Source organism: Ovis aries, chromosome 1 (assembly GCF_016772045.2).
Source record: "Ovis aries strain OAR_USU_Benz2616 breed Rambouillet chromosome 1, ARS-UI_Ramb_v3.0, whole genome shotgun sequence".
NCBI lineage: Eukaryota > Metazoa > Chordata > Mammalia > Artiodactyla > Bovidae > Ovis > Ovis aries.
In genome coordinates, this window is record NC_056054.1 from 246,207,846 (window position 1) to 246,224,683 (window position 16,838).

General features: G+C 43.4%; 1 protein-coding gene across 2 annotated transcripts in view; it reads left to right on the forward strand.

Moving 5' to 3' along the window:
* SLC9A9 (solute carrier family 9 member A9) overlaps positions 1-16,838 on the forward strand; it is a 652,914-nt gene that overhangs the window by 510,552 nt on the left and 125,524 nt on the right. For both annotated transcript variants that reach the window (XM_004003282.5, XM_042235926.2), the window contains exon 13: positions 6,361-6,412. In XM_004003282.5, the coding sequence (XP_004003331.2) occupies positions 6,361-6,412 (52 nt within the window). The remainder of the gene's footprint in view (positions 1-6,360; positions 6,413-16,838) is intronic.

The window sequence follows — 16,838 nt, forward strand, 5'->3', positions numbered from 1 at the left end:
TCACTATGTCTAATAAAACTCTCCAAAGAATGGAGGTGCCCTGGGAGAGGAGGGATGCCCAGAGATGTGTTTGGCTCTGAAAACAGCACTGGATGCTTGCTGTAAATGAGGAACCTGGAGTGAGATGTTCCAGGGCACAGCTGGGAATATGTGCAAAGCTCATTTTCATTTTCATTTAAATACCATAGAGGCAGCACTCAACTTGCTTAAAATTAAAAGTTACATCAAAAATGCAAAACATGGTATAAAACTTTAACCAGTCTTCTTAGTTGCTTTTTAATCCTTCACTGGCTCTTCATATTCTCTGTATTCAATTCTCTATATTTTTAGACATCTTCTTGGGCTGTGGTAGTTCCTCCATCCACCCTCAGCTTCCCCTTCTAAACTTGAGTGTACCTTTGTGGTTATTTATCCGCTAGCTTACCTATTCTTGGGCTTCCCAGGTGGTGCTAGTGGTAAAGAATTAGCCTACCAGTACCAAAGACGGAAGAGATGTGGGTTCAGCCCCTGGGTAGGGAAGATCCCCTGGAGGAGGGCAGAGCAACCTACACCTGTATTCTTGCCTCGAGAATCCCATGGACAGAGGAGCCTGGCGAGCTACGGTTCACGGGGTCGCAAACAGTCAGACACAACTGAAGTGACTTAGCGTATAGCACATTACCTGCTCTTTATAATAATGTATTGTTTCCTTTTTACCTGCCTTCTCTTTGCTCTCTTTCTGTTCATTCTTCCCTTCCTTCCCTTTGCTCTCTAAACTCCTTCCTTTCCTTCTTTGTTGCCCTCTCACCTCCCTAGTCTACCAGTAAATTGTGAATGAATTCCAGTGTGGGAAGCTGCATAAATAGAACTGATATTTACTGTGAAACCGGAAATCCCTGCTGTGCCCTGCCCACTACCTGTGGCTCCACTATAGCTGTTAGTTTACACTAGAGGTTTGCCCAGTGCAGAATCGGGAACCAGAAGGGCTGAGCAGCAAGCATGGCAGTACTGAGCTCTGGCCCCGCTGATTTTAAAAAGCACCGATAATAATAAAAATAATAACCTAGGGAGTTCCCTGGCAGTCCAGTGGTTAAGACTCTACCCTGCCAGTGCAGGGGACGCAGGTTCAGTCCCTAGTCAGGGAACTAAGATCCCACATGCCAGGCAGTGCAGCCAAAAGATAAAAATGAGCAGACAATAAAGAGGTTCTGGAAAGAACGATTATTTGTAAATAATAATAACATGGACAATAGCTGCTAACATGTCTTAAGAGCTCAGTAGGTACCAGGCCCTAAGCTAACACTTTACAAGTATTTTCATTTAATCTTCACCATAACCCTAGGAGAAGGAAATGGCAACCCACTCCAGTATTCTTGCCTGGGAAATCCCATGGGCAGAGGAGTCTGGTGGGCTACAGTCCATGGGGTCGCAGAGTCAGACATGACTAAGCACACACACACAGCAACCCCAGGAAGCAAGTTCCATCATTATCCCCATTGTACTAACCAGAAAACCTAGGCAGTGAGCAATGCAGGTCACACAGCAAAGAAACTCTTAACAACTGGGTCCACTCACCCTTCAATGGCCACAGGGTGACCTTGAGTCTGGGATTCCAGCCAAGGCTGCTGTCTCCTGAAGAGCGCTGGCTAGACGCATGGCTGGCTCTAACCTCAGGAGAAAAGAGGGTGGGCCAGCAGGACAATCACAGGTGCCCCAGGAGGGGTTCTGTCAGGAAGCAGAGGACAGAGCAGAAGACGTACGGCTACTTGCCATCCAAGTCAGTGAAAACTTTAAGTGATGGCACATCTGAACGAAGTTAGCACAACAAGATGGATAGTCCACGATGGGGATCAGAAGAGGAAGGGCAGGAGGAGGAGGTTCAGAAAAAGAGGCGAGGCGTCACAGATGGCCAGCATGGCCCAGCCACCAACTGGAGTTTACAGAGAGTGTTCAGTCAATGGAAGAGGCACTGATCCAGGCAGGGCCAGAGCACAGGGGCCACACTGGGCACTGAGGCTCAGAAACAAGGACGCATCCAGTTACCAGCCCCGAGGCACTGCCTCCAGGTCAGAAGAGCAGAAAGGGCAGTTCAAGGCTGTGGGAAAGGTGCTGAAGAAACTAGGATATCCCCTCAGGGGTTGTCCTTTATCCCACACACCCGTGATCTCGCCTGGGGAGCTGCTGTATACACAGGTGGTGCCACATGCCGGGGTAACGTGGTATCTTCTAATAATCTCTCAAAATCCCATAGTATGTAGGTGATCTTATGCATAAAAGTGAGGGGAACCAAGGGTAACCCTTTACGGGGTTACTTTCACACTCTGATTTGCTTTCTCAAAGAAGAGAGTAAGAGATACAGATGCAACTGGCATCTTGGCTTACCCCTGGGGATGCTGTATGTATGTGCCATGCACACTGATGCCAGTATACACATCACAATTGAGAAAATGCAGAAAATTGCCCTCAGAGGCAATATGGGGGTCGGGGGAGTGTGGGGGTGGACAGTTGGTCTGTGGGTGTGCAGGCTGTAGCAGAAGACAAGCTATTCTCTCAGAAAGCCCTTCTAGAATGCTTCAATTATATTATATTGTCACACATGTGTATGTTTTATAAACTTAAAAAGAAAAAATGTACTAAATCTGACCCTCAGGTTGTCATACTAAATATATACACCTATGGCTAATACGGTTGATGTATGGCAGAAACCCAAATAAATTTTTTAAAATATCCTATGATAAGCCATAATGAAAAAAATATAAAAAATAAAAAGGCGAGCACAGAGTTAATATGCTGACATATTGTTGCAGGCAGGAAATCTAATCGGCAGATACAAGAATTTCAAAAAGAAAAAGAATAGTAGCCAGGGATCATTTAATATGGGCATAAAGAGGTTCACTTGCCTCTTGGAAATCATTATAACACAGTGAGTGTTAGATTTTATGGGGCCAGTGGCGATCCTGAGACCTCCAGTAAAGCTCCGAGTTACCCCTATCACACTGTGTTTAAGGAGGCAGGGAGCCAGGTAATATATTTTAGCAAGATTCCTATCAAAAGAAGCCAAAATCACCAGCGAGAGAAGGCTTCACTCTTTGGTGCCTTTCCTTCATAGCCCTTAAATTATAATAAACTTTTCAGATTTTTTTAAAATTAGATCTACCCAACTGTATGCCCTATGAGGACAGGAACCACGTCTTCTCTGTTCTCCTAGTTGCCCCAGAAGGGAAATAACTCACACTCACATAGGGTTCTGTTTCCTCAAGCCTCATGAGACTTTTTTTTAATATTTATTTATTTGGCTGTGTCGGGATCTACACTGCATCATTCAGGAACTTTGGTTGCTACTCGGGAGCTCCAGAGGACGCGGGCTCAGTTGCCCCACAGCATGTGGGATCTTGACTCCTCATCCAGGAATCAAACATTCATCCCCTGCATTGGAAGGTGGATTCTTAACCACTGAACCACCAGGGAAAACCCAAGTTCCTTGAGCTGTTTAGTCTGCTCTAGGCAAGGAAGATAGTAGGCCTGGCCTCAGGAGCAGATGCTGAGCTTCCATGAAATGGGAGGTGGCGAGGAGACATGTTCTTCCTCTGAGAAAGCAGATCTCTTGGCCCCTCGAGGTGCTCTTCACCGAGTCCCGCATAAAACTGAAAGACATAAGCTGTTCCCTCTCCTTCCTCTCTTCCATCTGGCTTCCGGAATAACTGAAACTAGCCTGGTCTACTGTGATGGCTGCTGGGGAGGAAAGCCTAAATGTCAGTGGAAAATCTCAGTGCTGCCTCTGACTTTAAACGTTGGGTTTCTTGTGAAATTTGACTTTTGTTCCCTCCAGTTTTCTAGACAGAGAACTGAAAAAAAGGGACCCTAAACAGATGCAGCCGTGGAAAGTTCAGGGCCCTCAGTCCAGTTCACAGCCTGCGTGGGTGCTGGTTAGCTCTTGGGGCTGGGGAGGGGTCCAGACTTACTCAGTAATAAAGGCTCCTGCGGAGAACTCAGGTCCACCAGAGACATGAGAAGGGGGGCCTGGGGCCCACTGTTCACAGAGGCTGGGCTCAGGTCAGCCGCACCGCAGGCTCATTGCCTAGACTCACCTCAGACGGCTGGGCCTCAACTCCCCTCCATTCTGCCTCCCCTACTCCTTCCCCCTTTCCTCAGGATCCCACCCCCTCTATCCTCTTCCGGCCCCCTCCCCGGCTCCACCTCCCCCCTCTCCCCCTCCCCTGCCCCTCCCACCTCCCCGCCTCCCCCTCCCTTCTTCTCATCCCTCTAGGCCCCTCCTTTCTCCTTCCTGACCCCCTTTCCCTCTCCCCCTCATCCTTCTCTCCCCCAACTTCAATAAAACAGGTCAAATGGCTCTTTCTACTCTAAGAAAATCAAAGGTTAGCCGCCACCAGAGGCTCTTTCCAGTTACCTGAAGGCCTACAGATTCCACACACAGTCAACAGCTACCCACTTCCACCCTGGGTTAGCAAGAAGGGGCCCTTCAGGCCCAGAGGTCACTAGTCTTAGAAGAATCAGAGGTGTTTGAAACCGGCCGCCTCTGCACTGCGGCCTTCCTTTCACAGGCTAGCACATCTGCGGGACTGGTGCCTGCCACCTGCCTCCCCTCCCCCACCCAGAGAACACAACTGGAGCACCAAAGAAGAGTTTCCCGGGGCAGGAGGGCAAGGAAAGACTCCAAAGCGCTGGAGGTTGTGGCGTTCTCAGGAAAGGCTCTGGCGGAGCTCGAGCAGGTGGCTGAGGCCCTGAGCCACCACCCCCCACCCCATCCTGCCTGCCACAGGCAGAGGCCCACTGCCCAGAGCAGAGGAAGTTCAAGCTCCAGGCCCTCACGTGCTCCGGCCCTTCCAAGGCCCTGGGAAGAGCCCCAGCATTGTGTTCCCAGGGTCCTGTGTTTTTGTAAGGTTTGCAAAAGGAATAGAGTTTAACCACTGTCGGGTTGGATCGCTGTTTCTTTCTACTACCGTTTCCTCTCAGGCTCACTTCGCCCCGGTCAGATGGCTCTGGTGTGGCCTGGGCGTCTGGGGGTCTGACCAAGGGAAAACTGAATCGGGCGGACACTCAGCTTATCCTCAGTGGGGTTTCGTGGTCTGCTGTCACTCTGTGAAGGGCAAGTCACTGCTGGTCCTTCTGCAGGGACCGCTCACAGGAACAGAGCCACGAGGCTGAGCCCCAGTGGAACGTGCTCTATGGTACCTGGCTTCGCGACTGTACGGTTAGTGGAGGAAAAACAAGGCTTGAAATGCCCTGAGCCAGGAGCTAGTCTGTGGAAAACTCTTCCGGTTGTGAGATGTGTAAAATTCCAAGTGGAGGATTCCGTTCTCATCAATGTGCCGTCAGAATGGAAATTCAAGAATACTTATATTCAGTAATGCAGCACTTACACTGATAAATGCACTGGATAGTAGTGTTGATGAGAATCGCCTGAAGGGAAATTTATCAGAAATCTTTTCTTTTCAGGGTATTAATCTTTAGCGGTATTGCACACAGCAAGTGTGTCTGTGTAAGGAAGCATGCCATAATGACTCCCAATTATTAATAATTTCCATCAGTCTTGCTGGAGGAAAGACGACCTTATCTTCCCGTTCTCTCTTATATGATGTCATTATATCATGTAAACAGAGTAAGAAAGTATACAGGCAAAACTCAGGAGGAAAAGTTATTTTAGAGGTGTATCAGACAGTAAATTAATTAGAACATTATACATCTTATAGATTTCAAGATGTCTGTTGCACAGATTTTTAAATTATTTATTGTGTTACAATTTATTTTCTCTTTGTCAAGAGTCACTTTCATACCTCATTTTGTATTTGTATTTTTGCATTAATTTGCGTAAAGAGAGCCCCCTAAATCGTATAAGTCCCACAAACCTGGATCCTCCCTACTTGCCAGCCTCCATGAGCATCTGGACGAAAGATCAGATGTTCCCCTAAATACAATATTGTAAAGCAACTAAAAAAACCTTTTTTGTTGTTTGTTTCTGTCCTTGGAAGCCTGCTGCAGCCCGGGTCCCCACATCTCCGAAGCAGTGTGGTCAGTGAGTCCTGCCAGAGAGGCAGGTGGCCCTCCCTCCAGGAGCCCTGTTTGGGGGCCCTGGAGGTCTTTCCCTGAGGGCTTCGCTCCCAGATTCTCTTGCTGGGAAAGACAGCAGTGGGGAACAGCTGTTGGTGCTCCATTCCGCCAGCCGTACAGAGGCCCAGCTGTGCGAGCTCTCCTTTTCCCATAAATCTATTTGATGTTCCCTGGATTCACAGAGAGGTACGAGGGTTTTCTGCCAAACCCGTCCTCTGATTCGTACTCTCTTTGGTTCAGGTGGTCTGACCTAAGAGACTGTCTCGTCTCATCTACACAAGACCCTTACCAGTTCTCTCTTCTCTTTAACAGGGTTGGTGTAGACCTGGATGAAGATCAGAAGGAGGAACCCTCCTCACACCAGGCAAGTCAAAAAAGCAGAGGCATAGAGAACAACAACCTGAGCTGTTCTGTTTCATAGCCAGGAAGCCCCATTCTAAAGAGGGCTGTTTCCTCAGATAAAACAAATCAGATGACTATAAAATACGTGGGAATTCAGGGTATCTATAACCTTTGTATCACCTCTAGTCTGCTTTGTATCACCAGCAGACACTTGTGCCCTCTTTGCGGCCTCAGGAAGCCTGGAAAGTGCAATATATGGGAGCAAAAGCATGGCTCTTGGAATCAGGCAGCCTGGAGTTCAAATCCCTGCCCAGCAGCTTGCTTGCTATGGTCATTTCAGTGAAATTGATTTGATGCACATTCAACACATGTGCTGTACAAAACAGATGGGCCTGCTTCTCCTGCGTGACTTCTCATTTATCAGGTTGAGGTATACAGAAATACAGAAACATTAAAAATCAGCAAAAGCACAGCCTGAAAATCCTAAGGGAAAATAGTTCAGGACAACATGCTGTTGCCTCAAGTAAGAGAAGTGTAGTCTCCAAACTCTGGACTTGAATCTAACATCAGAGTAAAGTCTATCATTGGCAATTTCGCTTTCGTTGTTTTTCACTTAGTACCCAAAGTTAACAACTGTGTAGCCATGTTGCACCTTTTGCTGAAATTGCAGGTAGACAGACCTGAAATCACAGGTAGAATAACATCATAAATAAGTGATGCTGCTTAATGAATCGTGTCCTGATCCTATCTGAATTTGAAAAGAATCCATCGCTTTGATCTCGTGTTTTCTTCCTACCATTACATCAATGAGACATAGCTGGTTAGTGCTGCCAGGCAAGATGCTGCCGCTTTCCTGGTTCACACAAAGAAGGAAGGATGTTATGCTCTACAGTAAGGGCTGGAAAATTAAGTTGGCAATGATCCGGCTCATGTGCACTTTGAATTTCTTTTGCCACATGTGTTCCAAGGTCAGGCTGGTGCTGTTTTCACTGACTTTATTGCCCAGAAAAGACACCTAACTGCAGGACTGAGCCCAGCAGGGGTGTCGGCACACTGGGATTAGGGCCAGAGTATTGGCCTTCGAAAGGTGATCAAAACTGTCTCCTTACACTGGTGGGCTATAATGAGTCGTCAGGAAGGGCTCCTGGTTAGGATTTTCACAAAGCATTTTATCTCATGCAGGTCAACTAATCCCTTCTCCTACTTTCAAGCAAAGCTTTTATCTGAGTTTTGTCCTTCTCCTATATCTTTTTCTTTAAAAGAAAAGTGATACAATAAGAAAATTGATCAAAGAAAATTCTTCATCTTCTTCTAACTAACTGCCTAATACTTTATAGTTACATGTAATTATTGGTAAGATTATCTGCTAGCTTAAATTTTATCTTTTATAATTTAAATGTATTTTATTTTTGCTCATTTACACCATTAATTTAGTAATAATTCTTACCTGGAAATACTTTTATTTATTTATTTTTTTTTATTTGTTTAATTTTATTGTCTGTATTCTGCCTCTATCATTACTTCATTCTCAACATACAGACCAATACAAATTAATATTCTTGAAAAAAGAAATGATAAAACACATACAAGAATTGACATTTTATGAGAGTAAGTGTTGCTATGCTGAGACACAGCATGTTTTCTCATTTATTCAGGGTCTGTTTCATATCCTTTGATGTATCTTGCAGTTCTTATTTCTTTATAGTTTTACTTATCTGTATCATCTGAAGTGTTACCTTTATGTATTTATTTATCTAGTTATTGGCCACACTATGAGGCCTGAAGGATCTTAGTTCCCCATCCAGGGATTGAAACCTTGTCCCTCAGGGGAAGCATGGAGTCCTTACCACTGGACTTACCTGGAAATACTTTTAATCAGTTGAAAGTACTTTTTGTTGTTCTTAGAGAAATGAGATATACCACATAATACAGTAAAAATTGTACCCCAGTAGCTGAGTGACAAAGAATCCAACTGCCAGTGCAGAAGACGTGGGTTCGATCCCTGGGTCAGTAAGATCCCCTGGAGAAGAAAACGGCAATCGATTCCAGTATTCTTGCCTAGGAAATTGCATGGACAGAGGAGCCTGGCAGGCTACATGGGGTTGCAAAAGAGTCAAACATGACTTGGCGACTAAACAACAGTGAAAAGTACATGGTATTTGATCTTCAGAAAGCTTTTTACATCTTTGAATCTTAACTTTCCTATCTATATAACGCAAATGATAATAATGTCTACTTCTCCAGGTTGTTAAAACAATCAAGTGAAATTATATTTATGAAGACTACTTAACTTAATCTCATTAAACCCATCTTATCTCATAAACAATTTGACGAAGCAGCTTATACCACCACATATGATAAAATAATAGTGAAATATTTTTAAGAATTTTAAAATTCAGTTTAAAAAATGTATAAAAGCAGGAAGATGAAAACCAGAGAAGTAAAAAAATAAAAAATCATAAATAAAAGATCATAAGGTCCTATATACTTGCTAAAGTTGAGCCACAGGTAAGCTCGTTGGTAGACAAAGAGGGGGGAAAGGAAGTAATAATCAGCAATATACTAAGTTATTATACTTAAAAAATTACACTCACTCCCCAAGCTGTACAAAGCTTCACAGACCACAATGCTTTAAAAGAATTTTCTCACTTGAGGCTTCCTGTAGAGGACACGTAAGGAGCTGTCTAATTTCCATGTAATTTGCACGGTTTCTACTGCTCTTCTGCTGCTTAAAAATAGTTTTAATTTTAAGAAGTGTCCTGGAATTGTTCTTATTCATGCTGATTGACTACTAAGATAACTACATTTCAGATAAAGGTTTTCATCACACTTTGCAGTAATTTTTATTTTCAATGTCAAGTACAGGAAACAGTGGGCTCAGGCAACAAGTAACAAACCGCAGTGCCCGTGCAGCTGCCATTTAGCCTGGACAAAGGGGATTTGGGGGACTTTTCAAACCATGTGTCAAAAACCTCTAGGCCCTCATTTTTCCTGACAGCTCTTTGCTTATCATCAGCATCTGTTGCTCTGACTATAGAGCGTAAACTTAAGTCTCAGGAGGACTGTATTTTTCCACTCAGTTTGCATTTTATTACATTGGCCTTGCGTTAACAGGTATCTTTGCACTGGTCAACTTCTGAAAAAAAGACTTTATTCTTAGTTTTTGTTCAGTTGCTCAGTCATGTCCAGCTCTTTTGCAACCCCATTGACTGTAGCTCGCTAGGCTCCTCTGTCCATGGGATTTCCCAGGGCAGAATACTGGAGTGGGGTGCTATTTCCTTCTCCAAGGGATTTTTCCCAACCCAGGGAACAAACCCGCATCTCCTGCATTGGCAGGTGGATTCTTTACCGCTGAGCCACCAGGGAAGCTTGCCTTATTCTTAACTTACCAGAAGCTAAAATTTTCAGATAATTATGGCAATTACTGATCATAATTTTGATCACTCTCAAAATCAGTAATAAGCATATGTAATGACATGTACATATCCTTGAAGGAATTTCCTCTTTCTCTGTTTCTGGAGAGTAAAATAGCCTTTGGAAAGCATGAACTTGCAGCTGCGACTACCCCACCCCCACCCTCCCCCGCCCCCATGTCACGATTTTCCTTTTTGCCCTGTCACACCTTGGAAGTGTGAATGGTATTACGTTCTTACCCATTACAAACCCAGAAGTTTTAAAAAGCATGTTCCACATGCAGATATTAAACTTTAAATATACACTGTATGCAAATGTGCCACTTCAAGAAATGAAAGGTATTGCAACTGTGAAATTTATTTCTCTTAAATGTAAAAAAATAAAAATAAAAACACCCTCAGACAAACTTTCCCCCTTGACAGGAAGTTTTCCTTGTACTTGATGCTGTGTCCTTGGCATCACAAGCCTTACAGAAAGGGACTCGTTGGAGCACCATGCCTGTCATCTTAGTTCAATAGAAAATTCCTGCTACCCAAGAAGGGCCACCACTATTGCTTCTCTTTTTCCTGCTTGCTATCTTTCATGGTCATCCTAATATTTGTAGAGTGCTAACTATTGTTGTTAACACTTCTGAATATTAATACTTCAGCTGTGTTAACTCATTTACCCAGATAAACGTATCAGTTCAGTTCAGTTGCTCAGTCGTGTCTGACTCTTTGTGACCCCATGAATCGCAGCACACCAGGCCTCCCTGTCCATCACCAACTCCCAGAGTTCACTCAAACTCATGTCCATCGAGTCGGTGATGCCATCCAGCCATCTCATCCTCTGTCGTCCCCTTCTCCTCCTGCCCCCAATCCCTCCCAGCATCAGGGTCTTTTCCAATGAGACAACTCTTCGCATGAGGTGGTCAAAGTACTAGAGTTTCAGCTTTAGCATCACTCCTTCCAAAGAACACCCAGGACCGATCTCCTTTAGAATGGACTGGTTGGCTCTCCTTGCAGTCCAAGGGACTCTCAAGAGTCTTCTCCAACACCACAGTTCAAAAGCATCAATTCTTCAGTGCTCAGCTTTCTTCACAGTCCAACTCTCACATCCATACATGACTACTGGAAAAACCATAGTCTTGACTAGACGGACCTTTGTTGGCAAAGTAATGTCTCTGCTTTTCAATATGCTATCTAGGTTGGTCATAACTTTCCTTCCAAAGAGTTAGCGTCTTTTCATCTCATGGCTGCAGTCACCATCTGCAGTGATTTTGGAGCCCAAAAAAATAAAGTCTGACACTGTTTCCACTGTTTCCCATCTATTTCCCATGAAGTGATGGGACCAGATGCCATGATCTTAGCTTTCTGAATGTTGAGCTTTAAGCCAACTTTTTCACTCTCCTCTTTCACTTTCGTCAAGAGGCTTTTTAGTTCCTCTTCACTTTCTACCATAAGGGTGGTGTCATCTGCATATCTGAGGTTATCCAATGGGTAGGTGCTGTTATTATGTTTGTATTTTAAATAAGGAAACTGTACACAGAGAATATAAATAACTTGCTGAAGGACACATAGTGAGAAGAGGTAAAATTCAAACCCAGGTGATCTGGTTCCAGAACTTCCACTCTTAATAGACATGCATGCCTCTGTTCATTCATTCATTCATTCATTCATTCGTACAGGCCACCCATGTCAGGCAGGCATCTAAGTGTGAGGAGGATGCATCAGTTACCAATTCAAAGTCTTCACCCTCACAGAGCTTACACTCTAGTGGGGGACACAGAGAAGACAGTGGTAAACCTCTATACACTGTCAGTTCAGAGAATAATAACAACAGAGCAGGGAAGAGGATGGAGAACAACAGAGGAGAGGCCATGGCTGGCTTTCTTTCTGAGGAAGTGGCCTTTGGTTAGACACCTGAACAATGTGCAGAAGTGAGATGTGCACGTAGGCTCTGGGTAAACGGGCCAGGCAGAGGGAACGGCAGGATGACGTCACAGTGAGCTACGGTGTGCTCCATACACCGCAGGCATACCGCGTGGCTGGAGCTGAGGGAGCAAGGCGGAAGCAAACGGGGGAGGAGTGGGAGAGACCAAGAGGGGCCAGATCACTGGCCATGGTGGCGGGTTCATTTCATTCTAGGTGTCTTGGAAGCAAAAACTTGCAGGTTTGGAACTTAAACCAACTTTTTTAAAAACTCATTTTTCTTCCATTTCCAGCTCTGCCAACTGTTGTTGTTATTTAGTTGCTAAATTATCTGACTCTTTCGCGACCCCATGGACGATAGCCCTCCAGGCCCCTCTGTCCATGGGATTCCCCAGGCAAGAATACTGGAGTGGGTAGCCATTCCCTTCTCCAGGGGATCTTCCCTTCCCAGGGATTGATCCCACAACTCCTGCTTTGGCAGGTGGATACTTTACCACTGAGGAAACCCTGTCAACTGATTAACAATTAACTGTCTACAATTAACAAGGAAGTTAATTTTCTTTTCAAATATAACTTTATTTTTAACACTCTGCTTATGCCTCTATGTGCTCTCTTAAGGCTAACTTCCAATTTTATTTTTGCTTCTGAAAAATCCCTTCATTGAAATTCTGATTTTGGTTGTCATTTATGCTTGTGTGTAACCTGGGTAGATCAGTTCTTGTCACTGTAGCTTAAGGAAGTCAAAGCAGAGCTGAGAAAAGTCCAGAGAAAGGCAGCTTCAATGAGCAGAGGGAGTTTAAAAGAATCAGGATTTCTCCAGCAGAAATGACTAGCACAACAAAGGGCTACAACAAAGTGTCTTTAAAAATATGGAGCATGTGAATCAGGTGAACAAAGACCTGTGTGCCAAATCCCAGAAAACCATAACCTAGAACACCCTTAAATCTGAAAAAGCTCATTTGGAGAAGAATAAAAGTACTTGTTCTTCTGCACAATTCACACTTAGTACTCAGAGTCATCTGGAGTTACAAGACTGGAAATACAAGTAGGTTCAGGAAGGAAAGAGATTCATTAACAGATGGTAGGGTCATCTAGTCATTAAGTAATATTTAATTTTACCTTGTAAATATTTTCTAGTATTTCTAACAAACTTATAGGAAACAGAATAAAGATTCCCACAAGTATGTCCCTCAGATTTAACAATCATCAATATTTTTTCATACTTGCTATTGGAGTTGGCCTCATAGAAAGGGAATCCCATGGTACATACCAACGAATATTTCAGAAATAAAATGCTAGCCTCTAAAGGGCATCACTAACTCAGTAGACATGAGTTTGGGTGAACTCTGGGAGTTGGTGATGGACAGGGAGGCCTGGCGTGCTGCGATTCATGGGGTCTCAAAGAGTCGGACGTGACTGAGCGACTGAACTGAACTAAAAGGGCTTTCCTGATAGCTCAGTTGGGAAAGAATCCATCTACAATGCAGTAGACCCCAGTTCAATTCCTTATCCCTGGAGAAGGGATAAGGCTACCCACTCTAGTAATCTTGGGCTTTCCTTGCAGCTCAGCTGACAAAGAATCCACAATGTGGGAGACCTCCCTGGTGGCTCAGACGGTAAAGCGTCTGTCTACAATGCGGGAGACCCGGGTTTGATCCCTGGTTTCAGAAGCCTCTAAAATTGATCTGATCCACATGAGAGTTTTTGTTTGTTTATTTGTTTTTAATGTTATTGCAACTAATAGTTCTATGAGAAAAAGGTAAATGACTGTTTCAGAGTAAGTATCTTGGGTTTTTCTGGGGCCAACACTGAATTTATCTTGATTTTACTTACTCATGCTTATACACTGAAAAGAGTACAACCTACCCACTACTATTTTTACTGAGTAAGACTAAATTCCACGTATATACATATATGTCTTACCTGCAGATTCTATAATTTCATGCTTTAGAAAGCAAAAATAATAACAAGGAAGAGGGAGCAGAAGATGGTAGCTACTATTTAGTGATTAGGCACCATGTATAAAATCACAATTAATCTCTAACTTGACCAATCAACATACATATGATAAACCTCACTTTTTTAAGAATAAAGCTTTTATTTGGTTAGTTATGGCTGCACCGGATCTTTGTCGCTGCATGGGCTTTCACTAGTTGTGGCAAGCAGGGGCTAATCTCTAGTTGCAGAGCGCAGGCTTCTCTTCGCAGTGGCTTCTTTTATTGCAGAGCATGGGCTTTAGGGCCTGTGGGCTTTTATAGTTACTTCAGAGGGGCTCAGTAGTTGTGGCACAAGTGCTTAGTTGCCCAACATCATGTGGGATCTTTCTGGACCAGGGATCAAACTTATGTCCCCTGTGTTGGCAGATGGATTCTTAATCACTTGACCACCAGGGAAGTCCTAAACCCTATTTTATAAAGGATGAAATTGGAGTTCCAAGAATTAAACCAACTTTCCCAAGACAACATAAAAATTCCAGCCACTGCAACAATACCCAAACTCAGCTTCTGGTTCCACAGCTCATGAAACTGTTGTTCTCAGCTTGCATTGTTCTCTGCTTGGACTCTACCTCTTCACACTACCTACCACTGGGAAAGGGCCTCCTGGAAGAACAAAAGAAGAAGATAGGGCTCATTTCATTTGTTTTGCTTCTTTCAAGGATCACAGTCCTTTGCTGCCTGAACTCTATTACATATTTATGGTACCAGTTATTCTATCAGCCATTATGTATTTTGAAAATAGTTTTGTTCAGGGAAACATTGTTCTGTTTCATTTCGTTTTCAGGCAAAAATATAACACTCTGTTCAGTTCAGTTCAGTTGCTCAGTCACGTCCAACAGGCTTCCCTGTCCATCACCAATTCCTGGAGCTTACTCAAACTCATGTCCATAGAGTCAGTGATGCCATCCAACCATCTCATCCTCTGTCATCCCCTTATCTTCCTACCTTCAATCTTTCCCAGCACTCAAATCACAAGTCTAAATGTAAGACCCTTATCCTTGCTATGGTGTTTGTGATTTGGAGTTCTGTCATTGGGGGATAGCATGAGCTAGGATCTTCTTGTTCCAAAGTACCTTTTCAACTCCAGTGCCTTTTACATGTAGAACTTATAATTCTATTAGTAGTATGTAGTTGTATCAGGCTTCTACTGCTGCACAATAAATTGTCCCAAAAATTAGTTGCTTGAAATAACAAACATTTATTACCTCACAGTTTCTATGGGTCAGGAATTTGAGAGCAAATTAGCTGAGTGTTTCTGGTGCAGGGTCTCTCCTGAGGTTGCAGTCAGGATTTCAGCCAGAGTTAGTCATCTGAAGGCTCGCCTGGGGCTGAAGGATCCACTGCCATGTTGGCAAGAGGCCTCAGTTCCTTGCTAACTCTTCACGGAGACTCAGACCCTTACCATATAGAGCTCTCCACAGAGCTGCTTGAGTGTCCTCACGATATGGCAGCTGACTTCCCTCCAGTGCTTCAAGACAGACAGCAAGGAGGAACCCACAATGCCTTTTTATGACCTGCTCTTGGATATCACCATCCCGTCTGCTCCATTCTATTGATTAAAAATGAGTCACTAAGTATGGTCCACACTCAATAGGAAGGGAAATTAGTCTCCATTTTTTTTAACTCATGTCTACTGTTTATTGGACAATTTGTGAAGCACTATGCTACATAAGGCTTCTCATGGAAGCCCTATGAGGTAGGTATTGCATCCACATCTCACAGAGAATACAACAGTTTCAGAAAAATAAGCCACTTGCCCCTGATCACACTGCAAGGGAGAAAGTCTCCATCTTTTAAAGGAATAGTACCAAAGAGTTTGTGAATATATATTTTTAAATCACCAAAGTATTATATTTACCTGAGCCAAACAATTCATTTTCACTGAATTAACTTGAATCCTTTGTACAGACAAAATTATTTTTGAAGCAGTCCCCATCCTTTTTTTGTGGTAGTGAAACCATGAGTTTAGCCCATCTGGTCATATATCTGTGTTGTCTAAGTTTCCTCCTGGCAGTTTTATTCATCCTTGTCTGATTGTTTCCTTCATTTTTTTTTCTCCCTAAGCATGCATTTTCTGACTATACCTTCTTGGGAACATTTATGAATTTATCATGGTGTGGGAAAGGTAGAAATGTTTGCATAAAATACTTTCTATGTGGAGGCTAAGAATTAATTTTACTTTTTAAAACATAAATTTGAAAACAAAATTTCCTTTTTCCCCTCAACTGTATATGCCCACCCTCTTTAGAACCCAGAAATCTTTCCCTTTAGGGACACAGACTCTAGTCCTCTCCTTGATTATCATAAAATCAAGGCAATAAATTTGAAATTATCACATGAATACATTCCAAACTGGGGGAGATGGTAGGGCAAAAGTACTGCTATCAAATTCCATTCACACTTACTACTGGAAAAAGTGCTCTGGAACCATAAGGAACCCTACAGACTTATTATGATAATTACCTGTCATTGTCATCATTCTGTACAACCTCCATTGACTTTAGTATTGAATACGAAATCTTGAGAAATAGAAAGGAAAATCTTCTCTCTTAATCCGCTGAATCCCCATGAAGTGAGGAGCAATCCCATAAGATTAGCCCAGAGCAGAGGTTCATCTGGTTCACTTAGCAAAGGTCCCTCGTTTGAATATTGATAGAGGAATGTATTTACATTGGCTTAGTTCTTTCTCACTAAGGTTAATACAGCAAACAATCCCCTCCTGCTTCAGTGTCTGGTTTTCAAAGATTTCTTGCCAGAGCCTTTTGTTTTCTCTCAGGGATCCAAATAAGCATAAAACAAAGAGTACCTTCATAATTTTCCTCTTGCTTCCTCTCTAGGGTGTTGCTAGAGGGGTCACTTAAAAGACAACTACTCACTCCCTACTGTGTTCCTCCACTTCCCGATCTATTCCCTTGTTTAAGGAGAAAAAGGAAAGAGATCAAATGCCCCCGGTCATTTGTGCATTTTCCCAGAAATAGAGGATATTAAAGGAACCTGAAATTGCACATATATCAAACACTGTGCCTCTTAGAAGTATCAAGGGCAAATAAAAGCTAAGATTCAATGCCCTTGAATCTCCAGTTCCCATTTACAGCTGTGAAACATGAGGCTCAGAGTTGGAAAGTGT